This window comes from Copadichromis virginalis, linkage group LG12, assembly GCF_057382275.1.
Source record: "Copadichromis virginalis isolate Kocher_CV1m ecotype Utaka linkage group LG12, C_Virginalis_male_GT1.1, whole genome shotgun sequence".
NCBI lineage: Eukaryota > Metazoa > Chordata > Actinopteri > Cichliformes > Cichlidae > Copadichromis > Copadichromis virginalis.
In genome coordinates this window covers 26768484-26794073 of record NC_140629.1, presented here as the reverse complement: position 1 = coordinate 26794073, position 25590 = coordinate 26768484, and the positions used below count along the sequence as shown (strand labels likewise).

The 25590-nt window shown below is 39.0% G+C and overlaps 1 protein-coding gene across 2 annotated transcripts in view; it reads left to right on the top strand.

Annotated features, from left to right (window-relative positions):
* The first annotated feature begins 1197 nt into the window (after nt 1-1197).
* The window catches only part of fancc (FA complementation group C), a 34050-nt gene continuing 9657 nt past the window's right edge, over nt 1198-25590 (top strand). The window contains exons 1-12 of one of the 2 annotated variants that reach the window (XM_085475710.1): nt 1198-1384; nt 3196-3286; nt 3515-3745; nt 9105-9192; nt 9328-9422; nt 17644-17751; nt 17850-17908; nt 18495-18659; nt 18949-19102; nt 22332-22387; nt 22495-22594; nt 24011-24086. In XM_085475710.1, coding sequence (XP_085331836.1) covers nt 3548-3745; nt 9105-9192; nt 9328-9422; nt 17644-17751; nt 17850-17908; nt 18495-18659; nt 18949-19102; nt 22332-22387; nt 22495-22594; nt 24011-24086 — 1099 coding nt within the window. In that variant the 5' untranslated portion in view covers nt 1198-1384; nt 3196-3286; nt 3515-3547. The remainder of the gene's footprint in view (nt 1385-3195; nt 3287-3514; nt 3746-9104; nt 9193-9327; nt 9423-17643; nt 17752-17849; nt 17909-18494; nt 18660-18948; nt 19103-22331; nt 22388-22494; nt 22595-24010; nt 24087-25590) is intronic. The other variant, XM_085475709.1, reaches the window with a different exon arrangement.

Here is a 25590-nt window from a genome sequence, read left to right as displayed (position 1 = left end):
CCTTCAAATTTCATGGTTGTTCGTTATACTCATACTCCATATCCCCTACAAGCTGCGCGCGTTCGCAATTACGCACTGCTGGCACGGTCTCTGCGCACAGAAAATCTGCTTTGCGCACAAAAAAATATCTAACCTGAATTGAAATTAAAATAAATACGTTAACAATTCTGTTTTCAGTATTAGTAAGTGACTGGTTGCTCCAGTATGGGATCAGAACGATGCCACCTTATCCCATAGTCCAGCCAATAATGCGATTCACATTCACATCTATGCAGCTAATCAACATCATTGACAGGCTATGACAGCGTCCTTATGTGCCAACGCCGGTGTTTTAGCTAGCAAAGCGGCTGATGTGGAGTGAAGCCACGTTAACGACAACGTGTACAACCATTGGAGATGCGATCAGGACAATTGATGGAAAAAGTGTGGACTTTATACCAGTTTTTTTTTGTTGTTGTTCCCCTTTATCTCATAGTGGACAGAAATTATTTGTTGGAGTGGCACAAATAATTTGTGTGGCAAATTTGATGCAGAACACCTGATTGTTCTGTAAATAGTTTGAAATGTTTATTTAAAAAAAAACAAAAAACGCCTTGGCTGCATTTTTAGGTAAACAGCTGCAAAAAACTTTGTTTTGAAGAAGTAACTATATAATTAATTGCCCAACATTGGTCATTATATACTGTATTTTGCAGACAGAGAGTTACAGGACTCTCTCCGAGACCACAGACTCATACTCATAATACAAGTCAGAGCTTTATAAAAAAAAAAGAAAAGAAAAGAAAAGAAAGTTGTGTTTTCAAAATTGGACTTCATGTTATTTTTACTTCCAATAGTGTTAACATACTGCACAGGTCATGAACAAGATTTTTTTTTTCATTCTAAGTGGGCTAAAGCAGTTAATTAAAAGAAGTCTAACATAAATGTGAAGGCTGTAATTTGGTTATATTAATAAACCATGTAACTTGGATGGATTCGATGCTGGCGTGACCACAGTGCACACGTCTAATGTTGCTTACAGTGGTCCAAGGGACCGCTCAGGGAGTTTGTGTGTTCGCTCAGACACGTGAAAAATTAGAGGGAACATTGCTCATACTTCAGTCTTTGCAGTGTGCCGAGGCCATTATCAGATAATATTTTAGCGTTCAGCCATATGACTCAATTTCCCACCTGGCAGTGCGGAGAGGAAGTTCGCGGGTGACGTCGAGCCCAGCCAATTGTCTTCTTCCATACGCGGAACCCCGGTTGAAGAGGGAAGTTCAGTTTGTTTTCATCGAGTCACAAATAGCTTTCCTTCTTCTCCGAAGTCATAAAGAATGATTGGATACAGTTGACTTCTGCTCCGTGGAGATTTTAGTCTAATGGCTATACGTCTCATTTACAGGCAAGTCGTAATTTGAAACTACAGGAGCAAATTGACGTGTAACTGTAGAGTGGTTTAGTTAATTAGCGAACAGCTGAAATACCAGGAGTTGCGGGCTACGAAGGAAGAAAATCAGCGCTGGGCTCATGCAGCAGTATGAAACCGATTGGCATAGGAGTTGTAATTCGAAGTTATTCTGTGTGTTAACACTGAAGTGACAATGTTTCAGCATGTGTACCTAAGTGCAGAGCGGCAGAAATACTGACATCATGTGGTGTGGCGTAGTTACTGCATTCAAGCCGTTGAGCTTCTGTGTTTGGAAACTGACAGGTACAGCTCAATTTGGGGGAGTACCTGCCTTTATTTTGTGTTTTACAATAAATTTAATGATTTTGGTGGTTTAATTATTATTATTATTAATAGATCACTTTGGGAAGTAGCGATGTGTTGCTGAAATTAAAATTAGATTAATGGATTGTCAGTACCAAACTCTCTTTGGTTTCCACTTAGTTTTCAGCTGCAAAAAAAGCATGGCCCTTTTGTAGAAATTCTTTGCGAATTACAGATGAATGAAGATGTTTTGCTAGCTAATATATTAAGTATGAGAATGCTTTGTTGCAACCCAACTAATAAGCCTTTTTGCACAGTTGAACATTTTGCAGTTGGTGAGGTGAAAGTAATAGCATATAATTCACATAATTTTCCACTTATTAAGTTACTCCATGGCCCTTGTTGCTTTGTCTACACTGGTTAAAATGAATAAATGCATTACTTTGTTATTCTAAACTCTTTAACAAGACTAATATTGTGACAGCCCTTCTCAGTTATTCCAAGTGTTTTTAAATATGACATACTTGAGCATACAGAAGTAAATTTGCCAGAAGTGATGTTTGACTGATTTGATTATACTGAAATAATGTCAACAATCTCATAATTGGAACAGCAAACGCAGAGTAACCCAAAGTCCACAAGCTTAGTTTAACAAATCTTCAAAGAAAATATTTGACCAGTCACATCTCGTTCCTGCTCCAAAATGTGTTCAGCCAACACCAGAGCTGCTGACGAGTGTGCTTGTGCATGTACATATTTCTTCTGACATGCATTTGGACCAACAACTTTGTGTGACCACAGTTTTTAGCATGTTCCTGTGCACAGGTAGCTGCCTGTGTGATAGAAATTGTGGGTGACATCATTACTTTTAGTTATTAAGCACGTAGTTCTTTTTCAATTCTACTGTACTGAAAAATGGAGCCCCTTAGACACAAGTCAACAAGGGGTGTTTGTTCCTAATTTGGTCTGGGTTTTTTCCTGCCTGAAAATGAGTATTTATATATTCACATCAGCGAGCCATAGGGGCTTTCCAGCAGAGATGATGGCAAGACATTAAACAAATCGTGTGTAACGACGTGATCATAAAACACAACTCTGTGGTGTCCCACACAGACCCGTCATTATAGCAAAAAACAACAAATACACACACCATTCTCAGCAGGCTATTTACAGACACGAAACACATCCTCACACACACACACACACACCCCACACACGTTTTTTCTCTCCCCGTCTTCATAAAAGGTGAAGAATGTGCTGTTTATTTTTCAGTAGGTTGTCATGAATGTGTGTGCAAGTAGGCCTGATCGCCGAGAGGTTATCATAATCGGATTTGCCTCAATTTATTTTCTGCTTGTTGTAAATTCAGCTTGTTATTGGATTATCCCCCTGTGCCACCTGTGCTACAAAGTTTTGGAACACATATTAAAGAAGAGCACAGCAATAACACTGGCAGATTGAAATTATTAACTGATATATTTGGATTAATGTTTTCAATACAGGGCAGCACGTTGGTGTGGTGGTTAGCACTGTTGCCTCACAGCAAGAAGGTTCTGGTTTCAAAGGAGTTTCCGTGTTCAACACTGTTTACAGGTTAAGTGTCTTGGGTGGCCCAGTTCCACAATACAAAACAGAATTTCTTTAAAACATTTAGAGATTCTGCTAATATGCTTTAAATCATTGCACAAAGTCAAGGTCATAAATGTAAAAATAGTATATAAATGAAAGTACCAATAAAAATGATAAAGAACAAATTATAAGATACTCTCTGTGTAATATTTGGATTTTACCTTTTTTTTTTGTTTATCTTTCCACTCTTAGCTCCTCAGTAAATTTTCATTGACCAGCAGCCAAATGTCTGAGCAGCAGCCACTGAGCCAGCCCCTGCAAACTGAAGAGCCATTGCTGAATGACCAGGAGATGCAGTTCTGGCTGGACAAAGCAGTGGCATGGGGCCAGGCTGACAGTCCGGACACGCAGAAAGACACCTGCCTACATATGAGCAGACTTAGGGATTTCCTCCACCAGCTTCTTACACAAGTGAACAGCATGGTAAGCACAAAAAGTGTACAGTGGGGCCCATGTAAACTTTGTCAAGCTGCAGGTATAAGCCTGAGGTGTATGTTTCTGACAAATGTGGATGGTCTTGTTCCTACACCAGACTTCTTAGATGCTTGTTCAGTCTGATTTAATGCTCTGTATATTTTAAGAGGTGTGCTTAATGGGCTCCAAACGCCTTATCTGATGAAATAGAACAGAACAATTAATCAGCTAGGTTGAACAGCCAAGCAGCCATCTGAATAACGAAGCGCTAAGTTAGTTTAAAAATCACGCCCCGTATGCGAGTTCACTCCCTTTTAGAGCCAGGGCATGAACATGAGTCCATCGTTAGGAGCCCGCTAACAGAAGCTGCTCTGTGCTGTGGACAGGCTGTGTATGTCTGGCTGGCAGCACTGCGATGTTGAGTTAGTCAGGTAATAGCCGCACTGGGACCTCCAGTGCTAACCTAATGTATCCCAGTATCAGGTTCAGCAAATTTGGGAAGGGGACAGGATGGCCGCTGTGAGATTTCGGTGTTTCTATATGGTCATTTTGCCTCGTTCCAGCTTTTTCTCCTCTCACGGGTTCTTGTGACCCGCTTTTCTTGCAAAAGGAGTCCTCTCATGAGTCATAGTGTCCTTTCAGGATCTAATTTGTGATGCTATGTACTCCATATGTTTTACCGCAACACTTTGATAATAGTCAGAAACAGTCCCATGTCTGCCTGTCTTTCTTCTTCCCTGTTGGTTTTGGGGTTAGCCCCATATTTTTATAGATATTTTTCTCTGTCTTTCTTCTTTTCCGTTAACATTATTCTGGGTATATGTCATGCCGAGGTGTCAGTGTGTGTAGAATGATGGCACGGATTCAAAGAGAGAGAATGGTATAGCTTAATTGGCTTGAAATCCGTTTTACTGGCAGTTGGCTCATAAAAGACCAGCTGAGGATAGCCTGCTTCTTGGCAGCATTTTACATCCCTTGATGACTTAACAACTTTCTTGTGGCTTATGGTCTGAGATGAAAAATACTCCAAGTTATTGTTAATTTCCAGGTTTACACTTGATTAGAACAGTGGAGGATGTTGCCTTGCATAATGGAATAGTTGCATTTTAGGAGGTATGCGTTTTCACTTATCGAGATCTTGGATGAGAAGACCACTGCTGCTGTCATCTCTATCCATCTGGAGCTGCAGCCAGAAGACGGGTTAATTACCTTAACAGCTAGTGTGACTGTATCCATCACTGTGATGTTGCTATTTTGCTCCTACATTTTAGAAAGGATGAATGAGATTAATCAGCTGCTGAGCTGGGATTTGGGTGAATTTTGGAGGGTGCTCAGCTAGCTGCATTCCCCTATTTCTAATCTTTATGCCAAGCCGAATTTTGGCTCTAGCTTCATACAGTATATTCATTGTTTTATTTTATCCCTGAACAAGAAAATAAGCGATCATATTCACCTCAAATGTCAAGTGTTTAAATATGTGCACCTGCTATCTGTTGTACAAGTCCTCTTTTAAACATGCCTGCTACACTACAGATGCATTATTACATCACTCCTCAAAGGAGTTGATCAGAAAATCCTGGACCACTAAAGTAACATGAAGGGAGGATGTTGTTGGGTGTACTTGTAAACACAAGTATGTAATTTATCACAATATAAAATAATAGGTATCATATCTATGATATAGCAGCCACTCAGTGCATTTAGGAATGTAGGCATGGTCAAAGAGATGTGCTGAAGTCCAAACCTAGCAACAGATGTGTGGTGGATATTTTCTTGGCATTGTTATTTTATATATGTTATATATCGTTGCTGACACTGTCCATCCCTTTATGGCCACAATGTACCCATCCTTTGAAGGGTGCTTTCCAGCCTGATTTTAAAAAGCTCAAATCACCTCAACCTGGTTTCTTGAACATGATGATGAGTTTATTGCACTCAAATAGTCTCTACAGTTACAGGATCTCAATTTAATGGAGCACTTTTGGAAACAGGAGACTTTCATTATGAATGTGTAGCCAAAAAATCTGTGTTAATAGCTGTATGCTACCATGTTCAATCTCTGAAACACCTTGCTGAGTCTCATAATGGAGTTCTGAATGCATAAACAGGTTCAATCTGGTTCTAGCAAGGTGAACTTAATAAAGTGCCTGGTGAGTGTATATTTATGTGATCAACATAGCAACTTTGGTATTTATTGTCAAGGCTATTGCGACTGTGGATCAATGATGTCAGGGACAAAAGTGTTACCTCACTTCTCTATAAACTTGTCCCATTGGCTGTTTCGCTTGTACATAATCAGTCACTTCTATCTGAGATGTCTGTCCCTAATCAAAACAAGACACATGGATGCAAACCCACTTCACAATTAGGGACATGGTTGACAAGGCTTTGATGCTGATTCTTGCTTTGGTAGTCTTAGATAATTACTTTGTTCATGATGGCTTATTCTTGTGGGAATTCAGTCAGTGCAGTCACAGAGTATGGTGCTGTTTCTATTGTAAATGAGCATTCCTTTTTAGTTGCACCAGCAGCATGCAAAGGCTCATGCATATGCCCACAGACAACATTTGCCATGGGTTGTTGAGCTGATGGTAAGGCTAAGTGTGTGTGAGAGGCTGAGTTTCACATGGCGTTGCTGGTTTTGTTAGGCATAGTTGGGGTTTTATAGAAACGCTGATTGGCCTATTATCATCATGCTTCCCATTAATGTTGATCTCATCCCCTTGAATGAGTCAACTCGGTCTCCTTGACAGTCTGGTGATCCTTTTAAACGCATCAGCCTGATGCTGCCTCATTTTTTTCCTCCCCCCACCTGCTTTGAAACTTCTGCATTTGTTTTCTGATTGATTCTGGTGGAAAGAGCACTATTGATGCATAATGGCTTCGAAAGAAACGTTCATTTTCTCTTTTTTTACTGCTTACTGTTCACTGTAAAATAATATGCAGCAGTATTAGTAACTGCTCTTATGTGCTGTTGATTTAAAAAAAAAAACAACAACAAAAAAACAGGGTGGTGTGTTTTTTAAATGTGCAGATTTATTTTTCTTAAAATACCAAGATAGTTTTTTGTTCCTATTTGTTTTCTTTTGAGTCGTATATCACCAGCTGCTTTTCCCCTCTCCTCACAAAGCATTGCTGTTTGTTGGAAGATTTCAAAGTAGCTCCCTATTAACTTAATTCATTGGAGGCTGCACTCGGCTCTCACTTTCAGACATGGCTGGTTTTTTCATGTTGTTTTGTACGCTAAGAAACGTAAACCTTCTTCTTCTTCTTAATAATCCACAGCATGTCTCTTGTCCTGTCTTCCTCCCCTCACCCCAACTGGTCGCGGCATATGGCTGCCCCCTTGAGGCGGCCGTTGTTTTGATTTGGTGCTATAAATACAATTGAATTGAATTCTTGATATCGTAATATCACACTTTTTTAGTCATGTAAACATTTGTACACATTCACACCAGTGTGTGAATGTGTGTGTGAATGAGTGAATGACTGAATGTAGTGTAAAGCTCTTTGGGGTCCTTAGGGACTAAGTAAAGCACTTTACAAGTACAGGCCAGTTACCATTTATTGCGGACAGTGTGATATGGCATAACCCTAGTTGTGGCTGTATCTGATGCACACATTGACCCGGCATGTCCCAGGCATGTTCAATAGGAGACTTTGCTCTACAAGGTTAGTCAATGACTTTAGAATAAACAGATTTTCAACAGCGGATTTCTTTGAACTCTAAAAATAATTCACCAGAGAAAAAGTGATGTAGACCTCACGTGCAACAACCTACCGCAAAGTGAACTTGGGCCGGATTTATATCACAAGACAAAACAAAAAAGCGGGTAATTGTTAATTGGACAATTGGAACAATAATCACTTTGTTCCAATTGTCTTTTTTCCTGTAAAAGCTGGAAACTAAAGTCATGCAAAAAACAGAAAGTAGAATTTCTCGAGTGCACCTTGTGTCTACCACCATCTGTACTTCTGTTTGATTGTCTATTGCATTTCCACACACATTTTTACTCAGAGTTTTAGATTTGAACAGAACCCTAGTAAACATCTCTAACTGCCTGTTGATCTGTTTTCCAGATTAATTGTTTGTCATTCAGCTTCTCCAATAAACAAATTATTTCAGCCCTACATGGGAGTGAAGTAAGAGCAATTGTCTTTGATTAGGCAACAGCACGCTGCTTCAATTACATCTGGCATATGTCAGAATCACTGTGTGGGATTTTTCTGCTGTAAAGACTTGCTGTAGAGTTAAATTAGCCCAGAGGTTAAATGTATGATATAGTCTGTTAATATGGGCTGAATAATAAGAAATTTTGCACATGCACGTAAACATGATTCCTGCTCACATGTGCAGACATGCTTGTAAATTTAAGTCATGCGTCATCTCTTTGATCTGTTTTCTGCATGTCGCAGTGCGGGCAATCATGTTGATGTAGTAAACCCATAAAATAATAAGTTAAAACAACAAAAGAAGCGTACACCTGTTTATTTATATGTATTTTCTTTTCCAAATCTAAGCTCAAAGCCTCAGTCTCCAGTTTGAATGAAAATTCTGCCTTTTGCTAGCAAAGGTAAAACTAGAATGAATTAAATTTGTGACAGATATATTTATATTTTGCTAAACTATAAGTTAGGTCTGGATATTGTTAAAGAGCCATTTGTAGAAGTTGTAAAACTAGTTCTGGCCTTAAAAGATAAGTACTGGGACAAGCTCTGCTTTATTATTGTTCATATGAGGGTATCGGCAGTGTTTTTTGATATTCCATTAAATGAAAATGGATAGAAATTAAAGTTATAAGAAGTCAAGTGTAAAAGTCATTCCAGTTCAAAAGCAGCATCTGCTGTTGCTCCAAACATCTCTGGATGTTTTAATTGGCTGTGAGGTGAACTATATCACATGGTCTGTTATTCTGAGCTGGATAAACAAGCACACACATGAGTACTTAAACCCTTACAGGTATCGCACCCTTGACCAGAGCCCTGTTTTGCAATGTGTTCTGTTTTCTGTATCTATCACTGTTGAGTCTATGGAAGGAGTTGTGACATGACCATAACAAAGGAAACAAGGTGATGCGTGAGCAGTATACTGTACAGCTGTTGATGTGTCTGTTACTCAGCTAATGTTATGACAAAGTGTTGCTAGGTTAAAAGGATAAATGAAACCGGTGACGAGGTGCAAACATCTGTAATACAGTGAAACAATGAAAAGATATTTCCTTTGTTGTCCTTCTTCCATTTGTGTCATATTTCCATCCTATTAGAAACATATTTCTGCATGTACCTTCCCAGAAGTAAGAGAGTATTGAAAATGAAAAACACGTACAGTATAAAGTCTTTTTTTTCTCTCCCTCTTTCTGCCTCTAAGAGCTCAACAACAGAAACCATGAAGAGGCTGCCCTTCTTAGGCCAGCTTTTGGGTCAGCTGTGCTGGAATCCTTATGTCACCGTGTGTGGTGAGTGGAGCTTCTGGACAACTTTCACTCAATCGCTAGTGGGTTTCACAGCCCCAAAACAGATAAAAGTAATAATGATGGTAATCATTCTCGCATGGTGTATAATGCGTTATGTGGTGGTGTATTTTTTTGCAGATACAAGCAGAGGGCTGCTGCTTGGGTGTCTTTGGGGACTGTACTCAGAGCGTCCAAGCAATGCTGTGGAGAAAAAAGCCAACCAGTGGATACGGGTACGCACTTAGCATTTTAAATCTTTATCAGTGGCTCATTCAGGTTACTAATAAAAGTTGGTCTGACTTTTGATATATTTTGAAGATGGTCACAGTTTTGTATATGGCTCAGTGCTTTTTTTCAGTATATCTGTGACTGTTTATGTCATATAAGTTTAGTGATTACCAGTGATAATTGCAGTATATTCACTAAGACCTGGTGACCTGATATATTTTATTGTGAGAATGTCAGAAAAAGACACAAAATATATTACACAAAGGGGAACAAAGATGGTTTCACTTGAATATGCAGTGAAGATGTAATTCGTGTCTGAAGCCAAAATTCTCAAGTTCACTTCACAAGTTGACTTAATATAGAAACTTGTGGCATGTACTATATGTGTTATAGTTCTACTGTGAGTAGATATCTATCACAAAAAAGGAATCCTGGAAAAAATAGAGGCGAAAGGAACTATAAAATTCTGATATTGTACTAGTTGTTTTTATGCCTTTATAACATTTAGGCATTTTCCTTCCTATTGCCATCATATTAAAACCTGGTGTGTTTGCTATTCATGTTCTAATTCGTTCTGGACCGAGTTGACATACAGATTATTTGGCTGTTACAGATCATTCTTTTAGCAAATACTCATAAAAGAATCTCTCTTTGACTGCCTTCGGGCTGCTGAAGAGATTTTCAGTCTAATATACTTTTAATAGGAGTTTGATGGCCAGCTCTCTCTTTCCTCTCCAATTGGACATGGATGATGAATGTCGTAGATTGGATCTCTGTTTGCCTAAGCTTTTGTGCCCCAAACTGTAAAACATATTTTGAAAGCAAATCAAAATGGACTGTTTTACTGCCTCTTGTCACCAGAGGAGGATCAGCCTTCATATTATAGTTAGCGGATCCTGCTAACTGTGTGTTCTCAGGGCGCACATACAAAGGAGGGAACGGGAACAGAGGGAAGAAAAGATTCTGTGGTGTTCAACTTTGAGAGGGTTCACACAGATGGCTTATGATAAACAATGTGGAACATTCACATTTTTGCCAGATTATCTGTGTGTTAGTATTACTTGGATTAATTTCTCATCTAATAAAACATCCTTTTAATTGGAACAGTGTCTTGGAAGTAAACTTTAAATTTTGCCAGAGGGTCTTTGACCTGCAAGAGGAGAAGCAGAGTGCATGTGTGCATTGTGGTTGTGTACATAGGTGTACGTGAACTATACTAAGATATGAAGATTAATATTACTTTCTCAAATAACAATAAGACTCGTTTATGATTAGATAGGAGAGATGACCTGTCCTGGGTGTAGCTCACCTCTAGCCTGATGACAGCTGGAGTAGGCCCCAGCTCCCTCATGACTTTGAGCCAGTTTAGATAAGGGGTTAATAAAAATGGATAGATGGTGAAGATATAACCGCTCAGTTACAGTTACAACAGTTGTAACTTAAAGAATGAACTGGTGCCGTCTACACGAACAGCTAGAAAAACCTATTTATTTATTCATTTATTTACTATCACCCTATCACACATGCATATGTCAGTGTATTGTGCATTGTAAAAAAATCAGATTACACTGGAGGAGTGGAGGACAGAAAGTGGCAGGCCTAAAAAACTTTCTGTAGCAGATGAACAGTATCTAAAAAGTCATGTTTTTAAGAAAGGTGAAAAAACTCAGCTAGCAAAGACCTGACACAAAGGACCCCAACTGAAGAGTGTTAGTGGATGGCTGGCTGTCAAGAAGCCATTCTTGAGGTAGTTGAAATCATTGTCATTATGTACGGAGGAGGTCAGGAGAGAGGTTCAGTGGTTTACAGCCATCTGTAAAACATGGTGGAGGCTTTTCCTAGTAAAGTAATATAAATTAGGGGTGGCTACAGATTTTTTCCCATACTGTAAATAAAACCATAAATTAATCTAGAGACAACTTGGTTAGTTTTTCCAGTTTTTCCATTGTATTTTCAAAGTAATGTAATGCTTGTTCATGATGGTTTGGTAGTAGCTGCACTGACAGCCAGTGCTGGGTTCACTGAGGTCATTTCTAGAAAAATGGTTCACATGTATTGTGTACTGTGTAGCAGAGATGGGCAGTAACGCGTTACTTGTAACGCGTTACTGTAATCTGATTACTTTTTTCAAGTAACGAGTAAAGTAAGGGATTACTATTGCAAAATCAGTAATTAGATTACCGTTACTTTCCCGTAGGAACGCTGCGTTACTGCGTTACTAAAACCGTGATTTTTTTTGCGAGAATGTCTCATGACAGTGACGTAAGCAAGTGCGACGTTGGTGACAGCAGCTGTGTGCAGATCAACAATGGATAATATATCGAGTGCGGGAGAGAGTATGAGCGTGCAGCGTTTAAAGTGTGGAAGTACTGACCTTACTTTGAGTTTGATTCCATAAAAAGTGACAAAAACATTAGCGTCCATCGTGCGTGGGAAGAAAACTTCTTTTTACAGCGAAAAAAACCCCTAAACTTCCGAGCAAGCACCGAGTAGCTACGACGTGATGGGAAACTCACAGAGACACTCGCGCGGATTCTTCAACTGACCGCAGCACACCTGCACCAGGGTAACCCTCCGCCTACCCTGCTCCTGCTTTACAGGTGAAAATAGAGCAAAAGGACCGCTGAGTCTTTGACTTTATTTATTTTCTGCTGTGTTTTACTTGCATCTGTTTGAAAGAGTGAGTGAAAACACAAAAAATATTTTATTTTATGTGCTGGAATGTGTAGAAAATAGGTTTAAATGTTAAACTAATTTATTCAAGTCAGAGAATGTTGCATATAATTAAATGTTTTGCTTGATGCATAAAGTTAAAAGATTAAAACTGATAAAACAAGTTAAAAAAAGAGACTTTTCCATTTGATTACATTTTGTATGATGGATTATGTAGAAAAAGTAGAATTGGGCTGAAAGATCTATCACTTTATCACCTCTTCAGGTTGTAAATCGTGTTTTTAAAAAGTAACTAAGTAACTAAGTAATTAATTACTTTTGGAAACAAGTAATCAGTAAAGTAACGGGATTACTTTTTTGGGGGAGTAATCAGTAATTAGTTACTGATTACTTTTTTCAAGTAACTTGACCAACACTGCTGTGTAGCACTTGAAAGTACAATAACATAACATAACCACCTCTGTAGCTGCTCCTCATTGTCCTTCTCTTGTCCTCAAAAGGAGCTTCCATTTACCGCAAAAGACGGGAATAACGGGAAGAACAAAAAAACCTTTTCACCGCAACTCGGCCCATCTGGGAGAACAGGGCAGATGTATGGTTTTAGGCCAGAGATGGTCTGTCTCTGTGTCTCTCCCCGTGTCTGTGTTGTGTTGGGCTGACTGTCCTGGAATGCAGAAAGCAGCCTGTTTTCTGTTAGCCCTGTCTGATCTTGCTCCCCAACATTGTTTTCTTGCTGCCTCTGTAATAAGCTGAGTTTCTGATGCTAAGTGGCACCTAATTTATTTTTTTTTAAATTTAATTATTTTTTGTGCATGTTTGTGCATGCACATTTGAGTATTTGCACTAATATGTGTGTTTTGCCTGCCTGCTACTGTGTGTAATGTTAGTAGCCATATATTTCTATTTTTATTATTAAAAAAATGATAGTACTTAAGAGTACTCAGCCTTTTCTCCCATGTGTCTTTGCCTCACCCCTCCCTGTCTGCCTCTTTTCCCCACATCTGAGTGTTCTGACTGGGTTTGAAGAATTCCTGTTATAGCTGTAGGCTATGTCAGATAGTCATTAACTCAATTGGTCTGTTTCTCGACATCCTGTACTTGCAGAGAGACCACACAGTGCTGCACTACCATGGCATGAGCTTTGAGGAGATGACAGATAAGCAGAGCATGAGAGTATAATATTAGAGGGACAGAAGATGAACCGTTTGATATCTTAATCTTTGATGTCTATCTTTAGTGACTCAAACAGAGTGAACCACAGCTTGGCCCTGGAGCCACAGTGGCTACTTCACTTTTAAAACATATTTCTTATTATTGGCTAACACTGGCTCCTTTTATGTGTTTTTATTTGAAGATGAAAGTAGCTTTGTCTCCATTTATCTGATTCTTTTTGGGTGTCATTGCCCGATTGACTGAGATTCTCTTTTCCATTTCTTCCTTTTATTTATGAGGAAGAGTTTTTCATCGTTTCATCGCTTGTTTGTTTTCTACTTGATACACAAACAACATATCTAAGCGTTAAAGACTGTGACTTTTAAATGGCCACCAACAGACACATGCATTCTCATGTCAGAATTAATAATTATAGAATTAATAGAAATAACTATGAGTAGGGCTTGCAAGAATACTGGGCATGTAAAATGAATATGCACCTGACACTTTATTAGGTACACCCATTCAGCTACTTATTAACAGAAATATCTCGTCAGTTAATCACATATCAACTCAATTGCTTTAGGCATGTAGACCACCTGCTGAAGTTCAAACTCAGTGTCAGAAAAGGGAAGAAAGGTTGATTTAAAGCCTCTTTTCCATTAGTACCTACTTGGTTTGACCAATTTTCTATTATAATCGAGTACCACCTAATGTACGTTGTCGTTGTCATAGCAGTGCTGCATAGCATGGCAATCGGTGGCATGCAGTGTGACAACGTTTTTTTAGTGCCTGCTCGCATCGCTTGGAACAACAGCCGAGCAGGTAACCTAATGGAAAACCCTGGAAACCTTGGCGATCCATGGTGAGTCAATCAGAGGAGTTACTAATGGAAATGGGGCTCTTGAAGTCGGATGGGCTGGTTTGAGTATTTCAGACACTGCTAATCATCTGGGACTTCCCTGCACAACCATCTGTAGGGTTTAGAGAAAATGTTTATTTAAAAAAAAAAAAAACTATACAAAAAACTAGGGACAAGTATCTTGTTGATGTCAGAGGAAAATAACCAGACTGCTTCAATCCAGTAGGAAGGCAACAGCAACTCACCACTCAACATTTCTTATAACCAATGTGGGCAGAAGAGCATCTCTAAACGCACAGCACATCAAACCTTGAAGCAGATTAGCTACAGCAGCAGAAGACCGCACCGGGTGCCACTCCTTTTAGCTAAGAGCAAGAAACGCAGGCTACAGTTCACACTGGCTTATCAAAACCGAACAGCAGAAGATTGGAAAAACATTGCCTGGTCTGATGAGTCTCAATTTTTGTTTAGAAATTCTCCCAAACTCAGTCCAATAAAGCACATTTGGGATGAAGCGGAAGGGTGGGTGGATTTATAATTACAATTAATTACCAAAAGCACTTTGTCATACTTTTCCCTTAAAGTCAAAAGTTAAAATTTAGAATAAAGGAATATAATTAATGTTATTTTGTCTACTTGCTAACGATTTTGTTTTTCTTTTCCTATCATAGCATAAATCATGACCAATGTGTCAACAAAAGGGAAGCTCAGTCTAAAAAAGAATCAGTGCATTGAAAAGAATCAAAAAGCTAAAACTATATCATAAAAGTTGCTGAATTTAAAAGGGGTGTTTCTTGTAAAACTTTTATTTTCAATCTGAGTTGGCTACATGACACAAATGATTTTCTTTCAAAAATCAATGTCTTAAAATGTCCATATACACAAGGTTTATGGGGTCAAAAGTGACACATTTGGCCATTTTGGTGGAAAACTTAAATTGCTCTTGCTTCTTTCCTGTAGCTGTCTTTGTGCCAGGTTTGAGGGCAGTTGCTTCTCTCTTTATTATTTTCTATAATGAGCCTTTTTTGCACTCTTATCCTTCATTTCGTCTTCTTTTTTTGTCTTTGCTGTTTTGACCATCTGAGGTTATACTTCAGTCTTTCTTTGGTTTTGGGAGAATTCAGTCATGGCTTAGTAATTGTTAACAGACACCCATCAAAAACAACCCAAGCCTTTGCGTTGTGCATTTTTCTACATCCTCTGTTTTAATTTTAGATTTATGGAGGGATAATTTCTATGGCAGCAATGGCAGTCAATGTCCCCAAAGCCAACTTGGTTGCTTATGACTTTTAAACTGCAGCCATCGCAGTGCATTCCAGTGTCCCTCTGATATTTCTTCTAACCAGCCTCCCTTCCCTCTCATTCCCCAGCCTCACTGTGCCTCCTTACCAAGGGTGGGATAAGATTGATCGGGTTTTTTTATGCACTCAATGTGCAGAGTTTGAGGGCTCTCAGATGGTAGTTATTGGGTTGTTTTTTGCGACTATGTGGAGGGTAAGCATCTTAGCGTGTTGTAGGGCTTTGCCAAAGAAACCACACATCCTCACCAACAACGCTGCAGCATCCCTACATTGGTTTCTGTTTTTCTGCTTCACTTGAGTTCTTTTCTTTATAAATTGTGCTCCAAAGTCTCCTTTTCTCCTTATCTATTGTTAAGCGCACACTGTTTGTAGTTTTAGGGGATTGGTTCTTTGTGGTATAGATGTTTCTCTGTTTTTACTGCAGCTCTACGTCTAGTGAAGATGTGAGGCTTTGGCTGTTTCTGTTGGATCTCACTTTCCAGCCTGCAACAGTATGTCAAATCTGTGGTTGAGTTGAGGGGATTTCTAAAGTTTAAATCAATCTCTAATTTCATGTTATGGATCTTTGAGTTTTCAAGCACTTCTGAAGGAATTCTGAAGAATATTTTTGTCAAAAATTCAGCGTATCATTCACGAGACCACTGAATGCTGTGTGGCATCACTTTTGGTTTTTAAATGCCAACACTGAAAGTAAAAACAAGGCGATATGTCTCAACGCTTCTTCTGCTGTGACATATTTATTAAATATTTTGAGAAATCGTACATCTTGGCAGTTTTGCTGTTTTATTGAAAGCGGTTTGAGAGTTACTCATGTAGCATTGTGCCTTACACTATGAGCATTGTGTTCTCTCCTGTTGTTCCTTGATTACGACCAGCATTTTTTTGAAGACCAGAATCAGCTGAGTTTATTAGTCTAGTTTATCAGTGTATGATGAGGCCCCTTTTAAAAAATTCTCGTAAAACACCAAGGCCCTCTGTAAGAAGGTATGTTCTTCTCTGAAGTTGCTCATATGCTGTCCATACAGTCTCACTTACTGGAATACCTTTTCTCCACTCATGTGTTTCAAATGATGTGATGCCAGTAGAGTCATCCTATATTCCAGTAACTAATTAGCTTTGATGTTATGGATCTTAGGGTTTGGAAAATTGTATCAAAGTCTTGTTATATTGTGATGCACGTACAGTCAAAAGAAAAAAAAATCACTGGACTCTGCAGTCCTGTGAAAAACTAAGTACACCCTTTGATTCATGAGCTTGCAGAACAAGCTTTACCAGCAAAATCTTGAAGTAATCATTTCTCTGGGACTTTATCAGTCTCTCACATCATTGTGGAAGAATTTTGACCCACTCTTCTTTACAGCATTTCTTTAATTCATTGAGGTTTGTGGGCATTTGTGTATGCACAGCTCTCATAAGATCCCACCATTGCATTTCAATTGGATTGAGGTCTGGGCTTTGACTGGGCCACTGCAAAACCTTGATTCTTTTCTTTTTCAGTCATTCTGTTGTCCATTTGTTTCAAGTGTTTTGTCTCATCATCTTGTTCCATCTTGTTCCATTACCCAGTTTGGGCCAAGCTTTAGCTGTTGTACAGACTGCCTGTGATTCTTGAATACTTTGGTATACAGGGGGAATTCATGGTTGACTTGATGCAAGGTGCCCAGGTTCTGTGGCTGCAAAACAAGCCCAGATCACCACCTGTCCATCACTGTATTTCACAGTTAATATAACAGATTTAGGCTGAAATGTGATGTTTTTTGTTAACATCTTTATTTTTTGTCTCATATACAAAGGACATTGTTCCAGATGGCTTGTGGTTTGTTCAGGTGAAATTTTGCAAACCTAAATGGTGCCATCTTTTTAGAGGCGTAAGGCTTTCTTCTGGTAGCAGTTCTAAACCAGCCATGCTTGTTCAGGCTTTTTGTGATTGTCCTTTCATAAGCTTTAACATTTACATTCTAACTAAGGCTAGTAGAGCCTGAGCTCAAGCTCTTACACTTTTTGGGAACTTTCCAGAGTATTGAGCAGTGGGTTGGCAAGGATGTCCGTTCCCGAGAAGATTCTGTAAACACACATTTGAATGGTGCAGACCACCAAACCAATCTTTTATTAGCAGCACCTGATTGCTACTTGCGTTCTTAATTCCTATAGAAGCCATAAGGGTGTTTCTTTTCCACATGGCTGTATGCATACAGTACATATATTTTTCTTCACATTGTGTTTTCTGGCCTTCCACAGAAAGTATTGTGTCAGCTTTCCACAGAAGAAGATGAAACTGCAGCACAAGCGTTAATGAAGTGTACGGGTGTACCAGCTAAAGAGTACCACCTTAAAGTCCTGAGAAAGGTATTATTGCTTTGTTTCCGTTGGTATCATTCATTACATACAAAGATATTGAATTTAACATGCTTTATATGTAAACTGTGCTTTGACCGGCTTTTCAGAAGGTGGCGCTGCTGCAGGAAAACGTTGGACAAAGCTGCACATTATTTAACAGTCAGAGGTAAATGTGAAAAATAAATAAATAAAATATGTAGACCAGCTGGATAAGTGCCATTCATATTTCATCAGTGGGTTGTTTTGTTTCTTAACGAAAATGTTGTAAAATGGTGAAAAAATTAATCATCATAGTTTATATAAAACCTTCTTGAAACTATCTTTAATAAAGGCTAATAAAAGTATTTATTAGCATTTATATACAGCAGAGAAAATAACAAATCCTCACAGTTTAGATCCAGGGATGGTGATGTAATCAGTCATTTAACATCATATTAGCTAACTCTTTGACTAACTGCTGCCACTCTAGAGGACACTAATAGATAGCTTTTGTCAAAGTTGTTAGTATTAGCTTGTAGAATGGTTAGTATAATTATGTGTGCACTTAAAATCACATTTGAATCCAACACACTGTGAATTTTTAAATAATAGGATGTGTGGAAAGGAGGACTGAAAATAAAACTTGAGCCTGGATGGATTTCTGTCTTTTCTATGATAATAGCAGAGTTGTTTATGTTTAACTTGAGGTAAAGTACTGTGTTTCATTGTTCTGGTAACAGTGACAATAAAGATCTATCTTATCTTCCATGTAGGTGTTCATGTGACAGGATTGTGGATATATCAGAGGCATGCATCCCCATTGTCACTTGTCCCGAGGCATCTTCTCTCATTAGTCTATTGCTACAGCGGCCGGTGGCTTGTGTCACAGAAGGTCTCAGTGAAGACTTTCTGAATGCTTTGACCTCTGCTTACTCAAGGTAGTAAAGTATTAAGGGTTTGAAGCTGAATATTTTATGACCTAGTCCATTATCACATTGTATTTACTGTACTATATTGAGCATTTTAATTGTTGTATTTTATAGATTGGAGCATTACATAGGCAAACAAAGGGCGATTTCTTGGCTCATATAGTTGAGATGTAGAAAGGATTTTCCCAAATGTAACCCGGAATTTTATCTGATTGTGATATACATGCATCTACAATATACACAATATTCACAGCTGGGAATATACATCCAGTGATGTAAGTTATTCTTCTTTTCCCAGGCAGGGTTTGGCATTGGAGGAACAGGCCTTGGTATCTCTGTGGTATCACAGCTTTTCCAGCCTGGAAGAAGCAGTCCTCAGTCTGTTGCAGTCTGTTATAACTACAGGGTTAACACCACAGAAGCTAGAGCAACAAGTAGCACAGTCACTGCTGGTGGGTAAACGTTTGTTTTCTAGTTATTTTCTACCTTAATTCTGCAGTGTACAAAACGTCAAAAAATACCCATGATTCTCTATCAAAGCCTGAGTTTGAAACCCAGACAATCAGTTATATTGTAAACTTTGAACATTTGAAAATTAGGAGCTGATTTAAAATACATTTGAAACAGTTACATCTAAATCGTACCTGACACGATTGTTGACTAGTCTGCTGGGCTATAGATCAAGTCTCATCTTTTTTCCCCCATCATTTACATTTTATAGCAACAATTTGGCAATACTATTGTAGTTCATGACAGTCACAGAAGTGCCAAAAAGTTTTTAAAAAGTATACGTGCTGTATCTGAAGAGCCGAACTTATGATGAAATACGAGTATCTAAGGATATTGTTGTTTTATGTTGACAGAGTTGGAGAGAATGTGCAGAATGTTGTCCTGTTGTACTGTGAGATTTTCTGCAGTTTTACTGCTGCATGAATTGGCCTCATTTATTCATATATTGGTGATATACTGCTGCTGTTAAATTAGTTTGTTATGCACAAACTTTGACTCATCTGCCCTGAATTACAGGGGCTCGCATGAGAAATCATTGCACACTCCTTATGTGTTAAGCTGCAGTTTTAGCTGCTTCTAATATAGGCCTTGCTGCAAAATTTTGCTGATTATAATATGCATAATTCTGGGAAACATTCCTTTGCTTTTTTTGGTGACTCTTTATGGACTGTTCTTGCCCGGCTAACACCAGTTGGCTTTGCGCTGCATGGGTCTCACATAATTTGGCAAGCTCTTAACCCCATCTCACATCATTTGGCCTGTGCTACACAGCCTTTGCTGTGCCGGGTAAGTACGGAGCTCTCTGTCGCTCGAGTTCTTGGCCACTCCTAAGTTCATATAACTTAAGATCATGTCCAGTCAGAGGTGATTTTGATTTATAAATTGTTATGACTGGTTGATGAAAATGACGTCCTCGTTGCTGCAAAGTGCTCACAAAGTAAAAGCAGTGAGTGGTGTTCTTTTTTTTGGGAGGAGGGGCAACAGAGGCTGCTTTTTTTTTATCCCACATTTAAAACTTGTTTGCCAAATTAGTGAAGCCTCAGTGAGATGTAAGGACAACAATAATAATTAAGTGTGTCACTGAAACAAGACAATTCGAGAAAGCTGTGGAAAAACACTGAAATTAGATACAACAGTGCCAACCCGAATCTGGATGTGTGTCTAAAGCAGACATTTTTTACACATTGTTTGTGCCAAACATCTGTACACAACAATAAAATACTTGTGTGCGCGTTATGAATGGCATCCTATTTACCTAGCCCTTTGATTGCACTCCGAGTGGAAGTTATAAATGTCAGTGAAACTCAAGACGGAAACAAAATTTGACCTGTCATCTTGCTCCAGTTAACTTGGATAAAGTTTGTCAGTTGTGTCACTCTTGTTTTCACAGAGTGATGGTCTACTTGAGCTGTGTATATAACAAGGTAGCAAAGCACACGTTCTCAGTTTTAGATAGGGACATGCTTGTTTGCATGCACTGACACTGCATGCACAAAAATGTGCGTGTCTGCTAACTTCTGGGTTAGATTCCTGCTTCTTCCTCTTTAGTTTGCAGGGACTGCTTTGATGGAAAGTTTTATAAACAGTTGAACTAACTTTGTATATAAGGGATGTAATTTTTGCCTGTTTATTTCTCTGCTCCGGATTTACAATGGCATGTTTGTATGTTTGGGAACCCCTGGACAGATTATTCATGTATATGTTAATGTCTGTTTGCTAAAGGGGTTGTACTTTACAAGGTGTGCCTCCACTTTTGGTAGAGCTGTACGATCTCTGATTTTCATCACCTTACACACAAATATATACATTCAGATTCGTGTTTCGTGCATGTTGAGTATACAATGTGTAATATTCTGTCGGGATACAAATAACGTGAGACATAAAAGCACACTGGATTGCGTCTCTCCTCAACTCTTTTGCTCACTTGTTTAGACTACATTCAAAAATGGGAACCATGGAATTACTCTTACATTCCTCATTTCGGCTTGTCCCACCCCCATGTGATCCAGTGAGAAGCGCAGGCCCAATAACAATAAACACTCACTTCCTGGGTCTGACTGCCAAAAACAGAATGTTTGTTGTGTGCTGTAATTGACCCTCCTTGAAGTGTTAGTGGTAAGGTATGGAGGAAGACGCTAAAAAAGTCCCATCTGTTTTTACTAAGGCGGAAACCATGACAGTTCACATGCATGCATGCATGTTGGCATGCAACCCACATAATATGCAGATGTACACTGTTATACATAAACTCTATGGAATTCCATACCCGTGCAAACAGGCTGGTTAATGGTGTCTTCTGAACTGAGAGGAGAGAAAAGAAACACACATGTTATAAAACTAAGAATAAAATCACTTTGTTACAAGATGTTGTAATTACACCACATAAACACTTGGCGGTGCTGTTTATTTCTGTGAATGTAATTGGTCTCATAATTTGGCGCTTTGTGTGGTTAAAAGTCTGCCTAAACTGGTGGAAATGCAATTTAGCGCCCTATTTATATAATCAAGTTCTAACCTATTAGTGTTTTAATTCAAACAGTGAACGGTGAGCTACATTTTTTTTTAAATACTGACACAAGTGGTAGCTCTAAATTGGCTATGTGTAAATTAAATAAGTTAAAAGGCTTACTCCTATCTGCATCCCTTCTGTATCATTCCACTAGCACATTATTTTGCAGGAATAAAGCCATTTCTCCCCCATAGTGAAGTGCTTGTCCTTATATAAGATGGGTGTTGGGTTGGAGGATAATTAGGGACTAGAAAATATGAACAGTGCAGCTGTTAAATTTTTGTGCTGGGGCGTTTAAGAATGTGTTAAATCCAAAACACATGATGAGTGCATTTAAGGAGGAGATGAGAAAGTAATTGTGTGTGGGGGTGTTTGTGTGTACGTGAAGGAAGGGCTGACAGAGTGGTAAACTGAGTGTTTAATGAGGAGAGAGTGAGAACAAGGATAACTGAGGCTTAAAAGCAGAATGTTTCTGGGTGATTCAACAGTGACACCTTCTGGTCAGTATTCTGGACAAACATTCAAAGTGGTTTAATGGGAGCAGGTATTTATTGTCAGTAATTTCTGTATGGATTGGATTGGTAGGGTTTTTTATTTTTTATTTTTTTTATTTTTTTAGCATTTGTGAAGTATTTAAATTTTTGTGTGTTTCTGTGTTTCAGCCTAAAGCTTGTGCTCAGCACTGCTCAATATTCTTGGTTGTAAATGACATCTTTAGGTGAGTTCTGGCTGAAATATGTTATGTTTGTGTAGAAAGTCAGTATATATTTCTGGTGCTTACTGAATATTACAGTGATATGCTGTTACTGAACGTGTACTTTGCAGGTCCATCCTTAAGCAAGCCGAAGGAAATGAGTCTGTTAAGACTCTGGTCCAAACCTTTACCAAGTGTTTCCTGAGGGAACTGGCACTGCTGAAGCCTCAGGTCAGCTACAATAAATGCATACATGTTTGTTTCTTGCAGCACTGCAAACAGTCATTTGACTAATAGATTATTTCAGTCTATTCATCTCTAGTTTCTGAAAACATTTTGACAAAGGCTTGGATTCGCAAAGTTGCATCTGAACAAACCACAACACTTGCAACACTGCAACAATGTCCTTTGGACATTTGAGACCAACATCGAGATATTTGGCCATAATGCACAAAAAAAACCCAAAACACAGCAGATCAGCACAAAACCTCATACCAAGTACGGTGATGGAGAGGTGATGATATGGGCTTGCAACAGGACAGGGATCTCAGTCACAGCGGAAAATCTGCAATGGAAGGGAAAAGAAGAGAGTCCAGGTGCTGCTCAAAGTCCAGTCAAATTGTGACAGGACCTTAAGAGAGTTTTGCATAAATTATTTGCCACAAACTTCACTCAGTTAAAGCATTGTCATAAAAAGAACTAAATTTCTCCATGACAATGTGAGAGCCTGTTAAAGTCATACAGAAAATGGTCACTTCAGCTTATTGCTGCTAAAGGTGATTCTACAAGCTACTGAATCACAGTTTTTCAGCAGGCCGTATGGAGTCCTGTGAAAACTTTCTCTTTCACAGGATTGTAGGTGTCGAGCAGATTTTCTCCAGTGATTCTTATCTAGCGTGGAAACTAAAGAAAGGGTACTTTTAAACCTGAGGGTTATACACAAACACAGCAGTCGACAAGCAATTACCTCTAGAGCTGCAGGAAAAATCACTTACTTGATGAATCCTCCACTTTATTATCACTTGAACTCCAGCTGGGAACCTGCTGCTCACACCTAACACAGCACATTTCACACCCCTGCATCATAGACAATGAATTCACATCATCAGTTTGCAGGTAATAACTCTGTACAGATAAATGTGGAAACCACTGTGAGCTCTTACACTTCTGTGTCACTGTGTACTTTCCAACTTTTGCTAAAACTCTCAGCCCTCAGCTGACACATGTTCTCTGTCACTGTTTGGGGAGCATTCATCCAAACAGTTTGTGGGACTGTAAGGAATAATCTGGCACTTACATGTCAGCCATTCCAGAAAACAGATGTGTTACTATGTAGGGATGATGTATTATCTGCTATGCAGCTTTGTGAGTAGAGCGTTTCCTTTCTTTTCACCTCTATTAACCACTAGATGGCAGTGCTATAGTGCATTTACAGTGGCCTCGATTTTAATGGCTGTAGTCACCCTGCACAAAACGCTACCTATTACACGCTACATTACACATTAGCACCAACTGTATCACTGTTACACAGCCTCCCATTCAAAATGCCATTTTTCAGGCTTTCAGAGCACACTGATGCATGAGTTGAAGGAAACTGTGATTTACATTGATGAAGCTGAGGTAAAAATGTGCTTTGTGTTGTTTCAGACAAGCATATCTGTGAAAGCCTTCTTCCCACAGTCGCCTTCAAGTCTGCTGGTTCCCCTCTTGACGATGCCATCAGGTCAGTGTGCAGACACACATGTTGTGTGCGTCATCATCTGCTTTTGGATGTTTCACTCTGACACTATGCACAAAACCCATCACTGTGAAGAAGACCGTGATTAGTTACGCTTTATCACTGTGTAAACAGTTTTCCTGCAGCAGAATGAACGGTCTTTTGTGCGTCTTGTTCTTGCTAATCAATAGTAGTTAGTTTATAACTATGAAGCCTTTTATGTCAGACATGAAAAATGGTGATTTGAAAAGAAACGGAGGCTTAGGTGTCAGTGCCTGTGTTATTGGGATAGCTGTTTTCCTGTTTTTTATAAAAATGAACAAATGAAAATATGGGTCATCATACATAAACACACAAAGCATTTTTATTTGTCTTATCAAAAAGGATCAGTATTATCTATGCTGGATGTGTATCACTGTGCTAACAGTTTTTGTGTTTGGGAATCTTTACAATTAAAGAGATGCACAGTAGGTGAGTGCAGGAGCAAAACGGAGCAGTAAGCTTATCAGTGTGTGCCCAGACTGGCCTGTAGGCAGGAATGATTTACATGAATGGAGCCATTTAGGGACACGCTGGAGCCCAGCCAGAACTCAGAGTTAATTATTACTATGTGCGTGCGTGTGTGTGCGTGTGCGTGTGTGTGTGTGTGTGTGTGGTGAAGGGCAATTTTTCACCAGGGACTGAATAGAAATGGTACTGAGAAAAGTAGAAGATTTGAGGATTTATTATGATTCGTGCCCTCTCTGAAAAAGCCACGAATTACATTTTAGCATTGCATTGTTAAAACACAGCCTTGGGAAAAAACTTGGATCACGCTGACAAGTATTTGAAATATTTATTCAAGTTTGTTTGTCAACCTCAGGTGTCATTTGGACTGCGTTTCTGTGAAAAAATTTGGTTTGCGGTGGGAAATCTATTTTTTACAATGCAATGTGAAAAAACTATTTTAACAGCAGTTAAAATGAATCCTGAAAAGCACAAGAAAGTAATCACAGTTGGGCCATTTCTGCTTTGAAATTACACTCATTGGCCACTTTTCAGGTACACCTGTTCAGCTGTTTGGTATTGGTATGCAGTTAGAAATGGTCAAAACAACCTGTTGAAGTTCAAAACAAGCGTCGGAATGGGGAAGAAAAGTGATTTAGGGCAGCGGTCCCCAACCTTTTTTGCACCATGGACCGGTTTATGTCTGACAATATTTTCATGGACCGGCCTTTAAGGTGTCACAGATAAATACAACAAAATAAAACCAGTACCGGTACCAAAAAAAAGAAGATTTATTGATAACACACGGGAAAAGACTCAGGGAAACAGAGTTAAGGATAAAAATAACAATAAAAAACGATTAAAAACCCTGAAAACCATAAATTTCACACCCGAGCCTCAACTCTCGTGGCCCGGTACCAAACGACTCACGGACCGGTACCGGTCCGGGGGTTGGGGACCGCTGATTTAAGGGACTCTGGATGTCATATGGATTTCAGAAAATGTTCCAATGAGATTTTCCCAC